At 40.0% G+C, this 22,802-nt stretch overlaps 1 protein-coding gene across 1 annotated transcript in view; it reads right to left on the bottom strand.

Annotated features, from left to right (window-relative positions):
* Window positions 1–938: 938 nt before the first annotated feature.
* The window catches only part of NPTN (neuroplastin), a 37,467-nt gene continuing 15,603 nt past the window's right edge, over window positions 939–22,802 (bottom strand). The window contains exons 3-9 of the mRNA XM_063142875.1: window positions 22,174–22,348; window positions 20,855–20,949; window positions 15,330–15,463; window positions 14,310–14,583; window positions 3,681–3,702; window positions 2,824–2,896; window positions 939–1,988 (exon numbers count right to left, since the gene is read on the bottom strand). Of these exons, the coding sequence (XP_062998945.1) occupies window positions 2,836–2,896; window positions 3,681–3,702; window positions 14,310–14,583; window positions 15,330–15,463; window positions 20,855–20,949; window positions 22,174–22,348 (761 nt within the window). The 3' untranslated portion in view covers window positions 939–1,988; window positions 2,824–2,835. The remainder of the gene's footprint in view (window positions 1,989–2,823; window positions 2,897–3,680; window positions 3,703–14,309; window positions 14,584–15,329; window positions 15,464–20,854; window positions 20,950–22,173; window positions 22,349–22,802) is intronic.

The following is a 22,802-nucleotide window of genomic DNA, read 5'->3' as shown; positions in this document are numbered from 1 at the left end:
GCCATCTGTTGGTCTACTGCTGCAACATGCACTTGCCCATTGCTTAGAGCTTCCTCTTTGCATTTCAGCCATCCACTGGAGGGCTGAAGATTTAGACTGACTTATGCCATTTGGATAAGAGCTTCCTGGCATTTGTGGAAGATTATTATTATTATAATTTATTTATATAGCACCATCAATGCACATGGTGCTGTACAGAGTAAAACAGTAAATAGCAAGGCCCTGCCGCATAGGCTTACATTCTAATAAAATCATAGTAAAGCAATAAGGAGGGGAAGAGAATGGAAACAGGCACTGGGTAGGGTAAACAGGCACAGGGTAGGGTAAAACTAACAGTATAACAGTATAACTAACAGTCTAAAGTCTGAGCAACATCAAGTTTTAAAAGCTTTAGGAAAAAGAAAAGTTTTTAGCTGAGCTTTAAAAGCTGTGATTGAACTTGTAGATCTCAAATGATCTGGGAGAGCATTCCAGGCGTAAGGGGCAGCAGAAGAGAATGGACGAAGCCGAGCAAGGGAAGTAGAGACCCTTGGGCAGGCGAGAAACATGGCATCAGAGGAGCGAAGAGCACGAGCGGGGCAATAGTTTGAGATGAGAGAGGAGAAATAGGAAGGAGCTAGACCGTGGAAAGCTTTGAAGGATGTGGACATGCTTTGGAAAACAGAAGGTCCCAGGTTCTTAGGTAGCAGGACTGTGGAAAAGGCGTTGTCGAGCCCCTGGAGATGTGTTGTCAGAGTATTCCTGCATTGATTCCTGCATTGAGCAGGGGGTTGGACTCGATGGCCTTGTAGGCCCCTTCCAACTCTGCTATTTTATGATCTATGATTCTATGATTCTACACAAGTGGCTCCTTGTGCTTATGCTTACTACTGGAGTTACGGTATAAACACAGGATTCTAGTTCGATGGGATAATTGAAAAACAGTCTCAAAGCCAGGCTTTTGTCAGTGTTTTATTTTTTAAAAACAGGTGAATCCACTTTTTATACACATCATTGCACTTCAACAAGTACACACACCACAAATTCATGCATCTACAGGTACGCCATGATCTAAGAACCCTGTTATATCTGTGATTCTACAGTCTTTAAAATCAACATGAAAAATTAATGTCAAACTGAAACAAACCTGTTGCATAGAGTATCACCATGCCATAACATTTCAACATCATTAAAACAAAACAAAAAAAGGAAATTATAAAATTCAGCCTGAATTGAATGTACAAGAATGTGAACACATCAGTGCAAAAGAATGAGAAATTTACATGATTTAACAAAAACAAAATCACTTAAAAAGAAATCATAATATTTATAAACTACAGTGTCTTACTGTGTTTCATCATCACCTATTGGACTATCCCAGTTCTTGCAATCTTTGATTATATATCTAAGTCTTTCTATATAGATTAAGCCCTTAGGATAAATTTTGATTTATATTACTCCTCTTACATACTGGACATAATTCTTTCAGCTCTCAGGCATACAATATAAGGAATGGATTTAGCAGCTTAAAAATCAAACATTTACTGTAGTTTGGTTTCCCCTCCCCAAAAATATAAATATATACTGTATATATTTTAGGTTTTGCTGTACTTTACAAAAGTTATCACTAGATGGCAGCAGTGCATGTTGGAGCTTTACTAGTTTTAACAGCTACACTGAGGAAGTAAAAAATGCTGCATGCACGATTGGAATTTTTACTTGAAATACTTAATATTCTCGAAGAAGAAGAAGAAGAAGAAGAAGGGGGAAAAGCAACATTCACAGCACATCAAGCTCCAAATAGTTTACACCCTCTATACTGAAGCATTATTAAATGTATCGGCTAGGTCATCCTTATAGGAGAGGCTAAATAAGGCATGCTTTAGACAGTCATTTGTTGCTCACTTGAAAGAAAAACATCAGAGATAGGAGTGGAGTGTGAAAACCAACCATTCCAATTATTCACTTTAGCAGGTGATATTTTCATCAGTCTCTCAAACTTAAAAGCTCTGAAAAATGAGAACAGTTAGTGGTTAATTACATCCTGAATGTAACGTGCACCACTTTTAGAAGTTGTTTTCTATCAGTTTCTTATCTCTTAAGCTATTAGCTAGGAAGAGTGTAGAAGAAATGTTCAGAAACGTCAGAAACAGTAGTTGATGCCTGCTGAAAAATAAACATTCAAACATTTCAATATTTGTAGATATATCAAGAGAAATAAATAGAATAAAGTAGCTTGCAAAATTACTAACACATCAAAACAAAACAATCCAGAATTTACTAAACATAGGAGCTGGTTAAAACAAGTTTAAAACCATGAAGAAGATTATGGGAAAACAACAACGACATTTAACTAGACTGAGAGTTCAGTGGAATACATTCATTCATACATTTATAATATTTCTATACTGCTTCTTAGCCAAAGCTTTCAGGGTGGTTCACAAACATCATCTGGACTTTGCAACAGAAAATATCCTGTCTCACATCCCATATCCTGAACTTGGACAGGGTGGGCTGCTGGTGTGGTTAATAAACCACCCACAACCCTAAAACAGCCCATGGGTTGTATATTCACAATGGCCACTGGCACATGCCACAATCTGCAATCCTATGCAGTTAGGTATGCCCAAGCCTAATGCCATGATGGATCACTTTGGCCTTAGCTAGACCTAAGGTTTATCCTGGGAATGTCCTGGGGTTGTCCCTGCCTGCTCCCAGGATATCCTGTGTGGCATTTACATGAACAGGGATGGCCTCTCTAGTTATTTCACCCTTTACTCTAGGTTAAAACACACACACACACACAGCTATAATTTACAAAATTCTCAGTTTAGACCAACTTACATAAGCATTACTTTAATTTGTGTTTCTCTGGCGTAGATTTTTGTCTTTGTGATTGTTTGTGGAGTTTGTTTTCCTAGGGAAGAAAAAAGGCAACAGAAAATTCAATGTGAATAAAATGCAAAATAGGTTTTATACAACCATTCCAAAGTCTTCTGGATAGAACAGCGGCCAGGTTCCACAACAATCACCTTAACAGCCGAATGCATCATTGACACCTGACCATTCATAGAGCATCAGTTTCTCTCCAGTCCATTCAGTATAGCAGCATCTTTAACAAGGTACTGAAAGATGCATGTGTGGTCTTGCTCTGGCTCCTCCTCTCCAGAAAATTAAACTACTAAAAACTCATCAGTAATTGAATTTGAATTATGCTCAAGTGAATAAAAGATTGTGCTTAGTGCATCAAAAGTAATGTTGGACTGCCATTCCGTAACGGGGATGCCACGGCCAGAAAACCCTTCTGTGTTGACATCTGCTTCACCTCTGACTGGAGCTGCACATTTATGGGGACTTAGAAGAAGCACAAGTGTGGGCATGCTGATAAAAGAGTAGATTCCGTTTAGGGATTTAAAGGTAAGGACTACCACTTTGAACTACACTTGGAAGCAAGCAGGAAGCTTTTCCCCAAACTGGCATAATATGGTCAAAACTGAGCTGTGCCAGTCCTAACCCCAGCAGCTGTACTGAAGCTTCTCAAGTGTCTTCAAAGGCAGCCCCGTCTACAACACAATGTCCTGGAATCCTTTGCAATGTACAAGGGCTCCATGAAAGACCAATCATTGTGGGACAGGTGAAAAATGGTGGACAACGGTTGCCCCAGATAGCAGAAACAGGCCTACTAATGATCAAGTACTTACATTGGCCCAGCTGGTTCATCATCTGCAACAGGAATTTGTTGTGATCCAATGAAGGAAAGAGAGAAGAAAAGAAGATCTTAGTTAGGTTCTGTAGTAAACTTGCACTGGACAGCAAATGGTATCATCTACATTCAGCATTTATTTAAAGGCCATTCCATTTGGTATTGCAAAGGTTCATGAAGTTACTTTTTTCTGGATTTGAGTTTAGATGACAAGGTATGTTGTTCAAAATGGTTTCAGTTAACACTTTGAATGCTCATCATGAAAAACTGCAACTGTAGTGGACAGATTATTGCAATGTGGTCAGACTCATCTTGTCCCCAAGTTCCAGTGGTTCAATCTTACAAGATAGATGAGAAGACAAACCAACATTTCAGTTGTAAAATCCTGCTGTTTGTTTCTAAAAGTAATGCTTTCCCCTCTCATAACTCTCAATGGGCAAAACATTGGTATAGGAGATCATGTATAGACCGTCTCTTCTCCTGAACCACCTTTCATACACTTTTGCTTGATGACTTAATAAAATTATGTTTCAGAAAGTGGAAGAAGCAATTTTGATTGACGCTAAACAAAAGGCAGTCCCTCCAATAGTAGCAAGCTTTTGTAATTACATATATAAATAGGAAAAAAAGAGAGTGTTTCTGATAAAATAGCACGAAGGTTACACTGGTGTTACAATTCACAGAGACTTCAGCTTGTTGGGTGGGACAGCCAGAAAGTTGCCCCGTTAAATTTTTCTTTTTTTTAGAAAATGAAAAAAAAAGGTCAACATGTGGCTTTTCACGTAGGCTTCTTTATGATCGACTGCACATTTCATTTATGCTTTAAAATGCTGTAGTACATTACACAAGGGGGGGGGAGAGATAGGCACCTTTTAAGCAATGAAAAACCCAATCCACAAACTTGTGCTGTAGAACTTCTATGGTTGACAACATTTTCTGTTTCATCATCATTTTTCCAAAGTTTCTAATTTTTGTTTTGTTTTGTTGAACTCAGCAGGATTCCACAAGGGGACTTAGGGCACACAAAGCAGTTATGGAAACTACAGTCTTAACAGTGTAGGCAACCGCATGAGCACACACTAGGAGTAATGTCGATCGGAGCTGAACATTACTCCACCTTTACCTTCGAGGCAACGGATAGGGAAAGCCACCGCCAGCACAGTTACCAGAACAAAAATAAATAAATAAACGCTTAAAATAAAAAGAGCTAACCACAAACCAACAGCTTTACAGCCAAAATAACACACTAGCGACACACCAGTGTCCACAAAAGTCTGTTGCTAACAGCAAACTATCAGAGTAAGGTACAGAGAGAACTAGGACTAGTAATGACAACCAGACATCAATGTGCTGTATATACAGTGGAGATATACAGAGACACATCAGATATTGAAACATGAAGCACATTACAGCAAAACTAAGTCTCCCTCAAACAAACATCTTTCAATTCCCAAAAGATCTTAAGAGGCAGCCTGTGCTATAGATTCTACATTAAATAAACTGAAGATTTGGGAGCCTTTACTGGAATCTGAGAGACACTGGTGAGAGTTCTTAGTTTTTTTCTAGAAATTAGCAGTGTTAGTGGTGCTATATTAAAGCAATCATTCTACTTAAAGCCTTGCTTCAGTCACACCAGCCTATAAAAAGGACACTCGGAGTGTTTGGCTAACCAGTTCTGAAAGAGATACAGGCCCTTGTCCTTCTCAGAATCACTCTGCAAGCTCTGACTTATACTACCCAAGCCACACTGATCCTCAAAAATCCTGGGTATTACAAGACTGAGCTTACAAATGAAGGTTTTACTGAAGGTAAGTTTAACAAAAAGGTTTTGCGTTTACAAAAGGAAGCCAGATAGGTGCTCTAGCACTGATGCATTAGGTGCCAGAGTTTGGCCTGCATTGTTTACATGCAACAATATCTTGGACCACCTCCCTCTTATGTCCAGTCAAGTGTGGCTGTTATAGAAAGCCTTTACGTTACTAGCTTGTTGGTCAGCCACTTAGCCATTACAAAACCAGTCTCAGCACGGTACAATACGTGACAGACAAAAGGACCAAAATCCTAGAGAAGTTGACCGATAAAAAGGGAGGAACAGAACTACAGAAAAATGGTACAAATTAGAAAATGAAGATTCAACAGCAAACTTAAACCCAAATTAGTTGTGAACGTGAATGAGATAAACTGAGAAAAGTGTTAACATTATGAACTGTGCATTGTATAGACTGAAGCGGAGATTAAACAAACTCCAAAGCATGCAGTTCTCTCACTTACCACCATTTTTAAAGGAATGATGCAATTGAAGGGGGAAAAAAAGAAGTCATAGTAACTGACAAATAACAACACAACTCAAACAGCATGACCTAGTAATTCTCTAATTCGCTAGTACTTGACTTGTCACCACACAAGGCAAGGCATGCCTCTGCATTCCATTTTGATGGGTGGAGTGGGGGGTGTCCAGAGAGACGGGCCTGGCCCCTTTTCAGACCGCAGTCCCACGGCTCTCACTCTGCAGCAACGTACTTCTATCCTGGAGGTATTCGGCTGACTTTATCAAGTTAAGAGTTTGGCACTTTAAAAACAACTGCAGGCACAGGATGCTTTTTAAAGAGAGATGATATGCTCAGTAATCTCTAAAAGGTATTTCCAAAATTAAAGCTTGTATCATGAAGTTTAGTGATGGCTACGTGTCCGAGGGCAATTCTGACTTCTCATTTTAAGTTTTGTACAAAAGTACCTGAACAGCACCTCTGACCAAGTCTGAAACATACATGCACATAAGGAAAAAAAATCCCTTTTAAATCCCCCAAAGCGAGGTTCCAGTGATTTCAGAGTTGACACTTAAGAAAAGCTTTTTAAGAGGAATCCGTGCCAATTTTTACATGCACATTCCCCTCAGAAAGTGAGTGGCATGCACCCTCCACACCCTATATAAAAATGACACATTTGGTATTTAAAAGTGATGTTTGCAGTTGCTTTGGGGATTTTTAGTAGGGACAGCAAGATAAAAAGTATAAGAAGTAGCTAATGCATAAAACCAGATGTCTATTGTGGTTTCTACAATAGAGTAACAGTACTAAATATAAAGTGAGGATCTGCACTGAGAAACCAGATTGTGCATCGTATTGGCTTATGGCTCTGTGAAGTAGTAAAGCACCACGCTTGGAGCCTCTTCCCTGTAGCGGAGAAGGGTTATGTCTGTAGCAATCACTTAAGAGCACAAAGACTTTGCCTTGAACGAGGAGATTCTTTTCTTGGTGTGTATGGGTTACACTTTTTAAGAAATAGCAGTCCATAGACTAAAACGGCCTCCTCACTTCTTGAAATAGATGGGGCGGGGGCAGAAAGGAGAGATAGGAACAGTAGAAAATGAACCACCACTACACACACAATAACTGCGGCTTCTTCTGGTGTACACTAGTCTGCCTCTCCAGTTTCATATAGAAAGGAAAAGAAATGCTACAATGCATTTCCTATGGAACAACGGAATCACTAAGGGACAGAGGAACTTTCACCTCTCTACCTGAAAGGGCCACCTGTAAAACTAGTTGCCAACTGAACCCCCAAATAAAGGAAATATTATTCTCCTTTCTTAAGTCAATGGTAATACTTATCTTTCGTTAATGTTATGCTGAACAGAGGCAAATTCTGATGAAGAAACAGGCAAATGTTTGTGGGAGGGCAAAAAGAGGCAGCTGAAAGGAAGTATCTCAGAAGCCATGACTATGTAAATTTGCATGGGTGCTTTGATAAGCCGTATAATTAAACTTTTTTTTTAAAAAAATAACATTTCAATGGCCAAAATCATGTTTGCCAACCAAGCTACACTTTGTGATTTGGGCCATGTTCCACGTTACAAAATTCTGGCATGCATAGTAACTGATTCACACGTGGGATCATCTTATGTTACAATGCACACAAGTTAATTCCTTTACAAAAGTAAGTGTAAGAGTGTGTGTGTGTGTGTGTGTGTGTGTGTGTGTGTGTGTGTATATATATATATATATATATATATATATATATATATATATATATTTAGCACAGGACCTACATGTACATTGTAATATGCAATGGCTACTGGAATGTATATCTTCCATATCAGATTTTGTAAAGGGAAAAGCCATGGAACTGCAAACTTTGCCAACCCACAAACCTCCAGGTTTCAGGAGCAATGGGCCCTACTTTAAACCACTCCCTGCCACTTCTGCAGAACTCTTCCTTATATAGCCCGGTGGGGGGGGGGGGAGAATGCCATTCCAATAGAAGGGCAGAAACTGAAGCATAGAAGTGGTCTGAATCCTCTTTCACAAGTGGCAGCAAAACCTGCTCCAGATTAGCATCAAGCTCTGAATTCTTTACCAATTAGCAGAAAAGCTTGCAGCAAATTTTCAGGATTGATTCCAAGAGTCATATTCCCTCAGCAATAACAACACTGGAAATAAAATAGAACATGCTTGTGAGTTTCCGAGGGACAGTATTTTGAAGTTAGCAATTCCTCTGTGAACTATCAGACATCAGAGTTGGAAGCAAAAACTTTGAGAGATGTAATTTAAGGGCATCCAATAAAGATAAATATCAGCCTTGCTGTATCAGTAGAATGAAACACCTGGGACATATAAATGGTACTTTGATGATGATCCCCATGTAATAACCAATGCAACCCATCTGAAAAGGAATGAAGGAACAAATCTCTAAAAGGCAGCAGCATCTGGTCATAATCAATCCAAGTAGATTTGAAACAGCACCTACCAAAACTAACAGGGTAAGAGAAACGGCAACTTACAAAGCTACTATGCTTTCTTTGTGAGGGTTGTGTACTAGTATAGCTTATGTACTCAGCTCTAAGAAACATAAACTTTTAATTCAGAAGTATCTACCTTTTGCTAGGGAGGTTAGACATGTACAGGAGTGACAAACAGGAAAGGAGGAGAAAAAAAGAGGACAATTTAAATGTTTTCTTCACATTACTATTTATAACGCGGACCAAGCCAAGGGGAAAAAAAAAAAAAGAATATTAGAATGAAAGTAGGGCAATGGAATGAAACTGCTGCACAGCTGGTGTATGAATTTAGTCCATATCAAGTTCACAAATTAAGAAAATAAAATGAAATGAAATGGCATGGCACTATAGCTTAAACTAAAATTAATGCAGGGAAAAAAGTATTCTGAAGTAGGAACACCTATTTGCAACATTTATTTATTTATTTATTACATTTCTATACTGCCCGATAGCCAGAGCTCTCTGGGTGGTAGCTAAGGGTTTTTACTTTCTACTTACCCCCAAACACACACACTTTTAATCTAAACCAAATAAAAGCATTCTTTCATGAAAACAATCTTTTGGCATATTACATGGCTCACTCTGACCCTGTTCAGATGACAAGCTAAACATGATGGCTTAGCATGAACCATTCCTAACCATGGTGGCTACATAACCATGGTTTAAACACGCTCACTAACTCTTTGCTGCAAAGGGGTTAGTGGCCTAACCATGGCTTAGCATGTTGTCTGAACAGGCCTTATGAGTGATTATTCTTATGCTCTTTGGGGCAATAACCAGCTTAACTATAAGGCAAAAATGCTACATGCTCCCGTTTAAGTAACAAAAGCTACATCCAGGTGATGTAATTAGGTCTTAGGCCACGTGGCCAGTATAGACATTCTGCCAGTCACGCTTGCAAGAAAGAGACACATTCATTCATCCCCAGTTCTATGACTGCCAATCTTTAAGAAAGAGTGATTTGAAGTCATGTATGAAGCAGAAAAGGGTCTTAAGAGAGGCAGTTGGTCACTTTTGCCACTTGATCACACTGAGCTTCCAAGGTGTGTGCATCCTCTGGGAATACACACGTCAGAAAGTAGCCAAGAAGCAGCAAATCACAATGAGCACTAGATTGCAGCCTTTTCATGCCTGACTTGCAGGTAACCAGCACATCTGGTAGAAAGATTCTCTCACACCCTGCCCCTCCCCCCCCCCCCCCCAGAAGCAGCAAGACCAGTGTTTCATCATCAGTAGAGCCTGTAGGAAAAGTCAGATAAGGCTGGGAATGGACAAACGTGTACTTGCAATAAGCGCGATGCCTCTTCATTACAAGAAAGAAAGAAAAACTTCAAGAAGCGTAGCGTAAGTCCAAATGCTTCATTCTTTTAGACTAGGATCCCAGTTGTCATGGGACATAAACTACACCAGGGTCCATGGGGAATTCTCCCACCCCAGTTCAGCACACATTAATCAGCAGCCGCTGAGATAAGTTGAACTTAAAGGCAATTTTATTACAGGGTACTCCTCACCCTTGGAACAGAAAACACATGCAAGGTTCATGCGCACCTGGGACATCGGAAGGCCAAGGTAAAGAATGCTCAGTAACTTGCATATTAGAAGTAGCTATGTGAAAGCACATCTCATGTGAACTTGGACAAAGCTAGGACCTCAGCCTGCCTGTCACCAGAGAGGCAAGGGGAATCTATCACTGCTGGCCCAATTTAGAACAGTCATGATGATTTGACTGCTTCCCACACATTGTAGGCAAATATATCACAAGGAGGCAAAAGTAACTAATTGCCTTTTGAGTATTCTTTCAGTCTTCTGGTTCTGATCTTAATGTTCCCCTAGATTTTGTCAGTCCTCCAGCACTGGGTAAGATGGAAAGCTGGTGTAAACTAAAGACAAAATGGATCCGAGTAGCAGGTAAGTCTTGTTTTCTGTGTACTAGCAAGAGTTCTCTCCTCTTGCTGAAAATGACTGATCTGGTCATCTTCGCTCGGGGCAATTAGACTTGATTTTTTTTCTGATAAAAGCATGGGTTTTTTTCCTTCTCCCAAAATGTTCATGAGGAGAACTCTAGTGGAGGTGAATCCTTTAAGCAAATGCCTCTTTGTGATACAGTTACTGGATGTCACTGTCAACAAGGACATAGATGACATTACAATTCCGACAAGTAATAATGAAAAAGAATTCCTTGGTGGGGGAAGAGCCAAGGGAATAATCAATGGAGAGACCCAGTGATTCAATTTGGAAACTGTACTACCTGAGCAAACTGTTAGGGATAGGTTTAGCGAACACAAGCTACTGAACTGCTAAAAGGAGAATATAAACACAACATACCCTTAGACATTTCTTTGGGAATCAAATTTTAACTAATGTACACATGGTGCATGTTTAATTTTATTTCCAAGGAGGTGTCTGTAAGCTTCCCTAGACTCTTCCTGTTATGTGATTTTGATCCCCAAATGGGACTCTAAAGGTGAAATGGAACTATCCACAGGCATGCTACCTCGGGGAGCAAAGATGTGGAAGTGGTCACTATCAGAAACACATAACGCAGAATCAGTAAGGGACAATTCTTACACTACATGAGCCTATATTCACATTCAAGGGTATTTGCAATATGAAGATAGCCCCACTCATGCGTTTCTCATCTAGCTACATTTACCAGAAAACCAATTCTCTGTATGTGCTTCCCAATTAGCATCCAGGAATTAGCACACAGTGGAACTGCCATCCGTGTACTACAAAATACAATGGCTTTTAAACATGAGGCTACACCTGCATGTACCACAATGCTGAGAATATCAGCCTTAAGATGGAAAATGAAGGTACATCATCTAAAGAAGGGGCAATATCACACTATTAACACCACCACCTCTTAGAATGGATGAAATCAGAAAAAAGTTGTATTGGAACTGTCCCAATTAGGCTGTGATCCACAAACCAATTAAAATGGAATAACCCAGTTTAATTGCTGTATGGCAATTAACCACTAACGTCTTCATCTGAATTCATTTTAAGAAGACTTAGCCAAACGAAGATCTCAGTGGCTCACTTCACAGAGCAAAACATTGAGTTAACGGCTGTTCACAACCACTATTCATTAGTGCAATGGAAAGCTGATGTTATCTACCAGATACGTTATATCATGTTATATACCCACATCATTACACCACCCGTACCACAAAGGAGGAAGATAATATTTGAACTCTCCTTTGGCATTCCTTGACTTTTAACCATTATAATGACTGTTAACTTAGGTTAAGGAAAGCTAGTTTCCTCTTCACTCTCCTTGTTTGTTCCTTGTGAATAGTTTTGCATTTGGAGTGTTTTCACCACACCAACCAAAAAAACCCAGAGAGCCAAAAGGAAAAGGTAATCAATTCCTGACAGATATGCATCTTAAAATCTAGTCCCTTTGAAGAAAGGGGTGAGGTTGATACTGGAATTTCTTCAGAAGTTGATGTTACACAACTTCTATGAAGTTTAGAAGGAAGCATCAATCTCTGAGGTTAGGAAATACTGCTACATAACAACAGAGATCCTAATTGTGAGCCATTTGGCTGACAGTACCAAGGTGCCATCAATATCAAGCAACAACCCCCTTATCTGCTTACCTGAGTTCTCAAACATCTAAGTAAGAACACAACAAGGAACATCCAAGAATTTCCACACACTTAATTGCTGACACATGCATCTTTCCAAGAGTGCATTGAAATGAGCCCAGCCCAGCATTGGCAAATGCTTATAATCCAATCAAACGGTAACCGGGATCTTCTAAAAGAAGGCCATGCACAATTATTTTCATGCCAGACTGAAAGCTGCAGCCATCCAATCTGGTTGCAGACCTGTTTGGGTCTTGTTACAAGGCAATGAAGAGCTCAACTTTCATCAAGACACCCCCACCCCAATCGAGAAGCCGTCTGCAGAGGAAGTGGCAATAGAGACACACAACCTTTTCCGATTCCTAGCCTTTGGCTGAACAGAAATCTCTTGCGAGAAGACATTTTCTCACGTTAGTCTGCAGACATACAAGCAAGCAATCTTCTCAGAGCTGCTCTGGAGCCATCCTGCAGTGTTAGCTCATATACATTAAGGCACTCACATGCCTAGTAGTACCGCTACTAAGCCACATTTCAAAGAAGCAGAGCAAAAATAAAAACGCACCCCCCCCCCCTTCGTTTAAATAGTTACTTATATATTTCTGGAACTAGTTTTCTCCCGCTTCAGAGCATGCACTCCACTTCAGCATTTCCATATCAAAATAAGTCTTCCAGTCTCAGACTGACCACACATATTTTATAGTTTGGAGAAGGAAAACTTCCCTAGCTGGGTTCTACCCAAAATATGTTGATCTGTTTTTTGTACAAACTTACCCAAGAAGCTTCCCTTTGAGCATCAGATATGTTCATCTCAAAAAGGTTAGCTGTGTATAAACAGGACTGTAGGATGGAATCCATTATGAAGCCTTAACTCTAAACACCAGTTGCTGCCGGGACTGTATTTCTGCTTATACATTAAACGGGCCAGAATTGTCACATTTTATAGGCAATATTGGTCCTTGCATATACACCCAACTGCCATTTAATAAAAGCATCATTTTGCCTTAATATCAATCACACTTTGTGAAGCAACCACAGTATATTAAACAACACCCTTCCAACTGATGTTACACAGGAAATTGCCCACGATTTGGCATGCTTCCAAAACAATCTCCCTTGGTTTATAAAAGGAAGATATTAGGTTTCTCGATCATTAAATATTAGGTTTCTGTTCTATGCTCTTGGCTTGTTTATTTTTTAAAAAGTATTAATTCTTGAGGTTTCTTACAAATCTTTTTTTTTAAAAAAAGAACAATGAAAAATGAAGTATGAACAACAGCTTTCCACTATAAAGAGTTGTAGATGCTTTGGGTAACCAGCCCTTATGCCGCCCGTGCAAAGGCAGTCTGGCAAGCAGTTTTGGTCAAGAGAAACGAAGACTTTTTCAATTATGTTGAAGAATCCAAAATAAACGTCAGCAAGACAGCACAATATACAACTCATAGAGGCGCCTGTATGTGAGCAGAGTCACTTTGGAAATGCCCAACAATATATTTAAAACCACGTTTCTCTCCTTTGGGCTGTTTTCACAAGAGGTGATGTAATCATCCTATATAATAAGAAACCAGTCCCACTTTTCTTAGGGCTCATCTACACCAAGCAGGATATTCCACTATGAAAGCAGGATATAAAAGGCAGGAGCCACACTACTGCTTTACAGCGGTATTGAAGTGCACTGCAGGATCTACACGACTGCTTTATGGCGGTACTGAAGTGCACTGGTAACTGTTGGGGCCCATGACACAGCTACACCAAGCAGGGTATAACACTATGAAAGTGGTATGAAAGTGGTATATGGTATGTCTCAATGGGCCCCAACAGTTGTCAGTGCACTTCAATACCGCTATAAACCAGTAGTGTGGTTCCTGCCTTTTATATCCTGCTTTCATAGTGGAATATCCTGCTTGGTGTAGATGAGCCCTTAGTACAGTCCAGAAGCTAGGCTAAGGGACTGCTTCCAAAAACAACAGGTTTCATGTAAAACCCCTGCTTTATGTAACATCAAATTATCTCAAATGCAAGCACACAAGTAGCCAGCAGACGCCTTGTTCTGCAAGCCACATTTTATAAAGCCGAAATAATGCTCCTTATACTTTATCCACATGAGACAGAAGAAAGTTAAGATTTATCATGCAGCCTGCAGCAGTTTGGATTCCTGAATGACTGATTTATAGGTGTTAACATTCTGAAAGGATGTGTGCTTGAAGCAAAGGAGGGGGCCGGCTCCCTCAGGAAACACAGTAGTTTAGAAAACACTTACCGTCAGGAACCTCATCTGGCCGCTTCCTCTTCTCATAAACCACAATGATAACAACAAGAATGATTATTTCTGCCAGAATTCCCAGGAAGGGCCATAAAGGAGCCAAGTGGCTGCGGACACGCAGGATGGTCAGTTCAGCCATAGAGCCAATCGAGTTGGTTGCGTTGCATTCGTACACGCCAGGATCCTCATTGATCTGAAGATTCACGATGCTCAGTTCGGTGTAGTTATCTTTAACTAGAATGAAGAAGCGGCCGGAAGAGTTGTCGATCGCCTGATGAGAAGTAAACAGAGGCGCACAGGCCAAAACAAGGAGTTTTAGTAAGCATTTGTGGGCACCCTGCTCATTCATTTGTTCATTCATTCATTCCCACCCCCCACACATACTTTTAACCATGCTTGATGTTCTCTGCTCCGCAGGCTCAACAACATGGATGTGGGAAGAGGAGAAGCAAGGCAACCGTATTACAGCAATAGCTACATGTTTACTGACATTCTCCTTCCTTTGTGTGTATAGCCACCTTGAGACCATTTGGGATTTATATCTCAAATATCCACACATGCGCTGCCTCGAGGTCAAGCAGTTTAGATTAGGCAGAAGAGGATATGGAAGACTTTGTGAAGGAACTTGCACAACAGGGGATCTTTTTTCCTTTTCTTTTCAACAATGATCTCTATGCGTCAAAGAGGCTAGCTCTCATTACGGATCACAAAAGGGCAAGTGACCCGTAAGAAGTTACCTGTTTCAGTAGCAATATGCTCAATACATGATTCTGGACCCATAACTCACGTGGTAGTGCAGGTGCTTTGCATGTAGAAAAGCCCCAGGTTTGTTCCCAGGCACCTCCAGTTAAAAAGAAAATCAAATAGGAGGGCAACGAAAGATCGGCTTGAGACCTTGAAGATGTGCTGCCCATAAGAACAGATAATACTGGACTAGACTGTTCATGTATTTATCTCCCATCAGAAACACCAGCCAGCAGTTCAAGCTTACCTAGTGGAGCTGAATTTTATACTCACCACAGAAAACCCATTGACCTTCTTATACCACATCCATTCAGGGTGTGGGTAGCCAACAGATTTGCAATACATCATTGCTTCCTGCCCTTCATTCTTGTTCTCACTTCGCTTGTGCCCAGTAATATCAGGAGCGGCTAATACACACACAAAAGAGATCTTTCAGAAGTAGACACATATATTTATGTCTCATTACCACTCACTAAACTAAATATCTAGACCAAGCCTAACGCAGAGGAAAGTTGCTGCAAACGCTTCCCTGCCTCGCAAGCTCCGAATTCTTATATTACAATTCCACAGCTGACTGATATTACATACTGAAGACAAATTATTCCAAATATGCTTTTAAAAATGTTTTGAGATCATCAAAAGAGATGTTCTGTTCTGGCAGGAAGATGTCATAAGACCTGTTTTGCTACAAAAGACCAACATGGCTACCCTGCTGAATACTGGACTAGTTTCCCAGGTGTGACTAGTACTTCAAATGATTCAAAGACCATGTTGAACCATTCTTCCTTTTATTCTAAAAATATTCCCTTTATCTGTTCTATGTAGCTAATCATTTAGTTTGCTTGCACCGAGTAGCAGTCCTGTAGAAAACGTGGGCACATTTAGGTTTATGAAGAGTGCATAAAGGCCAGTATTTTCAATATTCAAGGCAGCCTTTGTATTTTTAGAGAAAACTGTCCCACCAGGACATCCTGCTAGAGACTGAATATAAACTGAGTATTACTTTTTCCCCAAGTCCATGAATGAGCTTGAGAAACATCCACACATCTGTTTAACGTACAATTCCAAAACAAGTGAATTACTAGCATACCATAGAGAGAAGAGCAAGCATCACATTTGATGAGAAAGTGTGAGATGCACACAATTATCTTTTTGGTTTCTTAGCGCTTTCTAACAGACAGACATTTATTTGTTGAAACCAAGTGTCAGCACAAGTATGGCGTTCTAAAATTTGTCCGTTTGGAAATGGTGTGTTAGTTATTCAATGACAACTGACTATTTTCATACATATTTAGTATATTTTACAAGTGTATACTATGCCTTAATGGCATGGCACTTACTGGTCCCGTAAATTATTTTTAACAGTCAGCTTTTAAAGCTTTGGTTCCACCCCACCCCATCCATGAAGCCGGAAGCCTTCTTTTAAATCTAGATCTATCGGGAGAATGAGAGCTAGTGTAATACAAGTAGAAAGCTCCTTCATCCTTGAAGATCCTACACTACCATACCTGCTCCTAGCTAAGTAGTGCCACTACCATTCACTTGGCCATTTCTGTAACTTTCAAGTCTAGCTGCAGTGTAACATCCTGAGAGATTAGATGAGATCAATGAACTGCCTGAGATGAACCTTCACTTAGCAGATGGCTTGGTATGCTTCAGTTACCACCTCTGAAACCCATTCGCTTTCTAGGCAGCTAATTATGTCACACGTGTCCTGCTAGGCGACTGCTGGGCTCTGATCTGTTAATCCAGTCAAAGTCCAATCCCAGGTCTGACAAAACAGACCACAGGCATTGGAAGCTATTCAAGGGCCCACACATTCTCCACTAAATACAAGGGAGTCACCATGCTAAAAAACAACAACCCTATGCTTACAAAAATATAGCCAATGTAGAGACACAAAAAATGGAGTAAGCAAAGACCCATATCACCGGCAGGAAGTCACCATTGAGCTTTTCATGCATCTCTGCATTAGGTCATACTACAATTAGCAATCAAAAGATGGAAGCTATAGGTTATTCAGAGTCCGCATTCAGACTCAAAATCTGCCTATGTTATGGACATCCCATCTTTTCAAAAATCAATAGGTCCCCACAAAATGATCTAGCAATTACTGTACAAAATTGAATTTTAAATTACCTGATTACTACTTTAGCATATGAAGGAAATAAGAAGGGAGGTCCTCTTACAGACCAATAACTGGTTAAAGAACAGAAAGCAGAGAGTAGGAACAAATGGTAAACTCTCCCAATGGAGGGATCTGTATTGGACCAATGCCTTTCAACATGTTCATAAATGATCTCGAATTTGGAATGAGCAGTGAAGTGGCCAAATTTGCCGATGACACCCAATTATTTAAGGTGGTTAAAATAAAAAGGGATCGTGAGGAGCTCCAAGATGATTTTTTAAAGTATAACCTGATGGGATCTGAGTTAGTGGTGACCAATCAAGAAAGAATTCTTGGGGTTGTGGTGTACAGTTCAATGAAAATATTAGCCCAGTGTACAGTGCTGTAAAAAAGAAAAAGGAAGGAAAACTCCATGCCAGGCATAATTAGGGAAGAAATTGAGAATAAAATAATCATCATAATGCCCTTATACAAATCTATGGTGCAACAGCACTCAGAATATTGTGCACAGAATTGGTAATAGCATCTAACTGTAGAGCTGGAAAAAGTGCAGAAAAGTGCAACTAAAATAATCAAGGGGCTAGAGCATCTCCCCTATGAGGGAAGGTTAGAACAGCTGGGATTGTTTAGCTTGGAGAAAAGGTGAGTAAGGGAAGACAGGATAGGGGTCTACAAAATTATGCATGGTGTGGGGAATGTGGATAGGGAAACATTTCCCCCCCCTCTCCCATAATAAAAGAACCAAAGGTCATCCCATGAAGGTGATTGGTGGAAGATTCAGGACAGATAAAAGGAAGTACTCCTTGACACAGCGCATAGTCAAACTATGGAATTCAATACAAGATGTAGTGATGGCCACCATTTTGGATAGCTTTAAATGGGGGGTTAGACAAACTCCTGGAGGAGAAGGCTATCAATGCATACTAGTCTTGATGGCTATGTGCTACCTCCATTAACAAGTTTCACTAAAAGGATCATATAAGAAAAGAAAACACACATTATTTTATTTATTTATTTATTTAAAACATTTATATCCCGCCCTATATCATTAGTGATGTGGGGTGGAAATTTTTTCTATTTTTAAGAAATGCACTGGTTCATAAAATTAATTAGTAACATAATGAGTGAACATAATACAAGTCAAATTGGGCAAATCAAAGACATAATTAATGTAAGCATCAATCTTTAGGAAACAATGTATTATGTCCACAGTTCTTTGGAGATTCTAATGATTCTAAAACTAATATGTTAACAGTTTTCAGTGCTTTCATATTTTTCCTTCATCTAATGTATGCCTTCGGGTGGTCATGTTTTAAAGTATTCTTAAGTATTCCAATAGAATATATTCACTTCAAATTCATTTGAATATAAAACATTAAAGCCATGGTTATTATAATATTTCAGTTCAACTGCTGTTGGCTTTTGGGAAAGCTTTTCAGATATTTATTCAGCGTGTTAAAATAGTGCAACATACAGTTAGTAAACAAAAAACTTTAAAAAATGAATCAAATCCTACGTGGGCATCCCCAGAGTGGGCTGCTCATGTAAGAGTGTGCTAGTTCAGCAGGAGTGGCTAAACAACTCCTGGACTCTCCAAGCAACAATCCCTGGGTTGTTTAGCTACTCCCATACTCAATCCAGCAACATGCACCAGTTCACAATAACTAAGGTATTTTTTAACCAAGATTTTTTATTATTATTATTCCAGCATGCGAAACAGGCCTATAGTTATTCTCTGCCACTTTAGAACAGAGTCTAAATAGAGAAGCACAATGGTTGAACTAGGTCAAATCAAAAGTCTGTGACAATGTGGCATATGAAAGTTCCCTTTCCATTTCATGGAAATGGCGTACATGGCCACTTGACAACACAGGAACTGACACTGTAGGATTAGTGAGTGTGACTAAATTGCCATCATTAGAAGGAAAAATAGTGCTCATCAGCTTAAGCTGCAGTGTCGCTCAGTCCCCATCTGTCAACACTCCGCTTAACACATGGCAGTGAAAAGCTCAGACTCACAGAAGTAGCTACTATAGATCCATTTTGTTAATGCTGGCCCACTTTTACCACACTAACAGTGTCAGGCAGAAGAAGAAGAAAAAAGATGGATTTCTAGAGTAACTAAAAGGTGACCCGGCTTTCTCCCATATCTTGATCATATATATGTTCTGTTACAAAGAAAGTGTGCCAGATTAACGCAAGCAACGAGGGGACATCACAATGCATGCTTTCCATTGTTCAGCATAGCTCTGTACTAATGCTGAGTACAGCATTAGTACAGATGTGTTTCTCTGAGGTTGCAGAGAGGGAGGGTGCAAAGAGAAAGACAAAGAGATATCCATAGTTCTATCTGCATGAGCATAAAGTATATTTGGGCCCTCTGATAGGAATTGATTTTAAGCTGTAGGCTGCCTGAAGACACTCGCTTTCCTTCTTGTTCTACTAGTGAGACTTTGGCCAATTGTTAATCTGCACAGTGATCAAGCAGCCAAGATCGTTTTCCCCACCCCCACCCCCTTAATACGATCTAGCTTAAGGATTTCCTACACTTTTCTGCTCCAAAGCCATAGAGATGAGACAAAGGTTCGATAAGCAGAGAAGGAAGCAGTTTCTGTTCACACTGGATTTAGCTGTCCCTTAAGCTTCTGAGAAAGATGAGTAAGCAAGCTGGATACTACAAGCCACAACTCCAAAGCTCTAATGCAGCACTGATAAGGATTTCCAGTAAGACGACTTCAGACACTCATGCATTAGAAAATGCTGTTTGCTCAGCTTCCAGTCCATGATTTCTGGAGGTTAGTTTGTTTGTTCTCTTACAATAGAAAAAAACTGAATGTTAGGACAACTACAAAATCCTTTTGAAATAGGCCCATCTCTGATTGCGTTGTGATCCTTCACCTATAGCCAGGAGCCTGGAGAGCATTTTATAACACTCTTAAGGGCAAAAACATAGGTTACAGTTCAACTCTACCTCTCCATTTATGAATTATCTTGAAACAGACAAAGCACTCTGCCCTTGAGAACCAGGGCAGATTGAGGGATGGAGAAGAGCAGCAGCAGCCTGGGATTCAAATACACATACTATTGGACTCGTGCAGCACTACACGTGCCTCTCTTCCAGTCACAGTGAAGTGCAGGAGGAGCAGGAAAGTTAATCAGCAGCATGTGCGGAAGGAGCGGGGCAACTTCGGTCAGGGAGACATTCTTGCCTTTACAAGAGAGATTCTTCCACAACTTCTTCTGAGCCAGCTCCAAAGCACTGTTCTGAAGCAAGCTGTAGGTTGGAGAACACGTCATTTTCTCCTATATGGAAACCCAGGAACTCTTAAGAGAAGTAGCAACTTAGCAGAATCAGTTCTCATTGGCTGCAAGGGATTTGATTCAAGAATTTGACAGGACATGCAGAGTGCAATAGTGCAGCAAAGAAACAATACCATTAAAATGCTATTTTAAGCATACTGGGGATTGTGTTGGCAATTTGGATATAAACAATTCATAAAAAAGCACTATTTGTTGAAAAATGTATGAGGAAGATGACCACTCGTGCAGTAAGAGCATATACAAGGGAAGAGGTAAATAAATTGTTTCCATGGGAGTGATATAAAAGACACAATTATCAGAAACTCAGCTTTTAAAGAGGGAGAAAGGAAAACAAAACACTAAGGAATACCTTTCACTTCTATAGTGGCATTAGCTACAGGGGAGCCAGTGAATGCAAACACACACAAGTATTCCCCTGAATCATCTGGCCTGGGCTTCGGGATTCTGCAGAGGAAGGAAACATGGGTCAAAATAGGTAACATGGCCAGGAACTGGTGACAAATCAATAACGCTTGCTGAAAACCAAGGGCTCAGTTCATTCTGTTAGCTGAATAAAAAGTGATTCTACATCTATTCAAGTCTTTTCAATGCCACATGCACTTTTTTCTTGGGAGTTCTTACACATGAAAATACAAAAGCTAAATACTACATATGAAACAATTGGTTGAAAGTTGTATCCTTAACACCGTAGCTTTAAGAAACTTCCGCAAGACAACCTGAAATTCAACCAATTCAGATTTATAATTCACTTTTCTGCTTCAAAGTTGGTTAACAGTGATTTATACCAACCAATAAAACACAATAGATTTAAGTCAAACATATCCCCCAAGACCTGTAAAACCATACTTAGTATACAGTATGTATACTCAGACTCCCCCAAAGTCTGCCAAAGTACAGGAGCTCTTACCTACTTCCAGTACCAAAAATAAAATAAAATTAGAAAGTTCCAGCCAAATCTATGGCTTTACCAACCTTGCCCCTCCTGATATAGGCTTAGGAGGGGTCTTTCCAGATGCTGCATTGAGCTCTGAGGGCAATCCGAAGTAGAAATTATCCATGCTTCTGAAGCTCAGAGCTAAGGAATGACCCCCACTTTCCTCTCAAGTTCTAGATAGAGGAGGGGGGGCTCACACCTGCAGCCCTACTACACTTCAGAAGTCCCCCTGCTTCCAAGCACATTCAACCAGCATTAGGTCAAGACAATGTTGGCTTGTCTTTCATTCTACACTGGGACAATATTACCTATGCACTGCAAGTGATTTTGCCAAATTTATTCTGCTTGCTACAGAAAAGACAATTACCTATGCACAGCACAGAAGGCCTATCTCCTAACCAGTGGAAATCTTGCTATTTTGAACATTATTTCTTAATGGTCCGGACTTTATTGCTAAAGGTTTTTGAAAAAAAAAATCAAAACACTCAGAATACATTAATACAGTCAATCAAACATGACTAATGTGTCCAATTGATTTCAATGGATCAACTCTAAATCTGGATCCAGTCCATAACACTTAAGACTTGTGACACTGAATGCACGCACCACCTAAAAGTTATTAGTTCCACTTGGCAGTTTCCCTGATGAGAGGTTCACTGTGTTTAGCTATTTCAGTTCCAGCTTCATTTGATTTTTTAAAGAGACAGTACTAAAATCACTTCCTTAAGACTTACTTGTACTCTGTAGAAGCATCTGTAGGCTTTCTAGTGCCTGAAATCTCTTCACCATTTTTCACCCAGTAACTGTAACTGAGGGGGCTGGGACTTGAAGTGAGGTTGCACTGTAGTGTGATGGGAGGTGAAGGTGATGATATAATGGTCACCTCATTAGTGGCATTGATCCTGGGCTCTAGAAAAAAAGAGGACATATTCAAAGAAGAGAGTTGTCAGTCTCCACATACTGAAATGGTGTGAACATCACAACTAAATGGCACAGGAACTGGGAGAGGGAAGAGAGCTACACATGAAACACAACTTCACTAGCTTAGGAAACATCCAAATCATACAGTGAACAGTTGACCAGCAGAGAAAGGCAACAAGGACCTGTCCCCCTATATGAAAGGAAAAAGAGAAGAAAAGACATGAAGCACATTTTGGTATTCTTCACCTTTAATGTAACCACAGCCAAGATCTGCAGTAAACATTTGCATTTTATCAAATGCAGCAATAAAAGAGGCACTGTTAGCAGCTAGGCAAACATCATCAACTCCCCCTAGGAAATGTCTCACTTCACCATTGTGATGTTTGGACATACCCACAGTCTCAGTCAGCTACATCTCTATTAAAACACTATACAGATTTTT

This window comes from Elgaria multicarinata, chromosome 16 (genome assembly GCF_023053635.1).
Source record: "Elgaria multicarinata webbii isolate HBS135686 ecotype San Diego chromosome 16, rElgMul1.1.pri, whole genome shotgun sequence".
NCBI lineage: Eukaryota > Metazoa > Chordata > Lepidosauria > Squamata > Anguidae > Elgaria > Elgaria multicarinata.
This window is presented reverse-complemented; position numbering and strand designations above follow the sequence as displayed.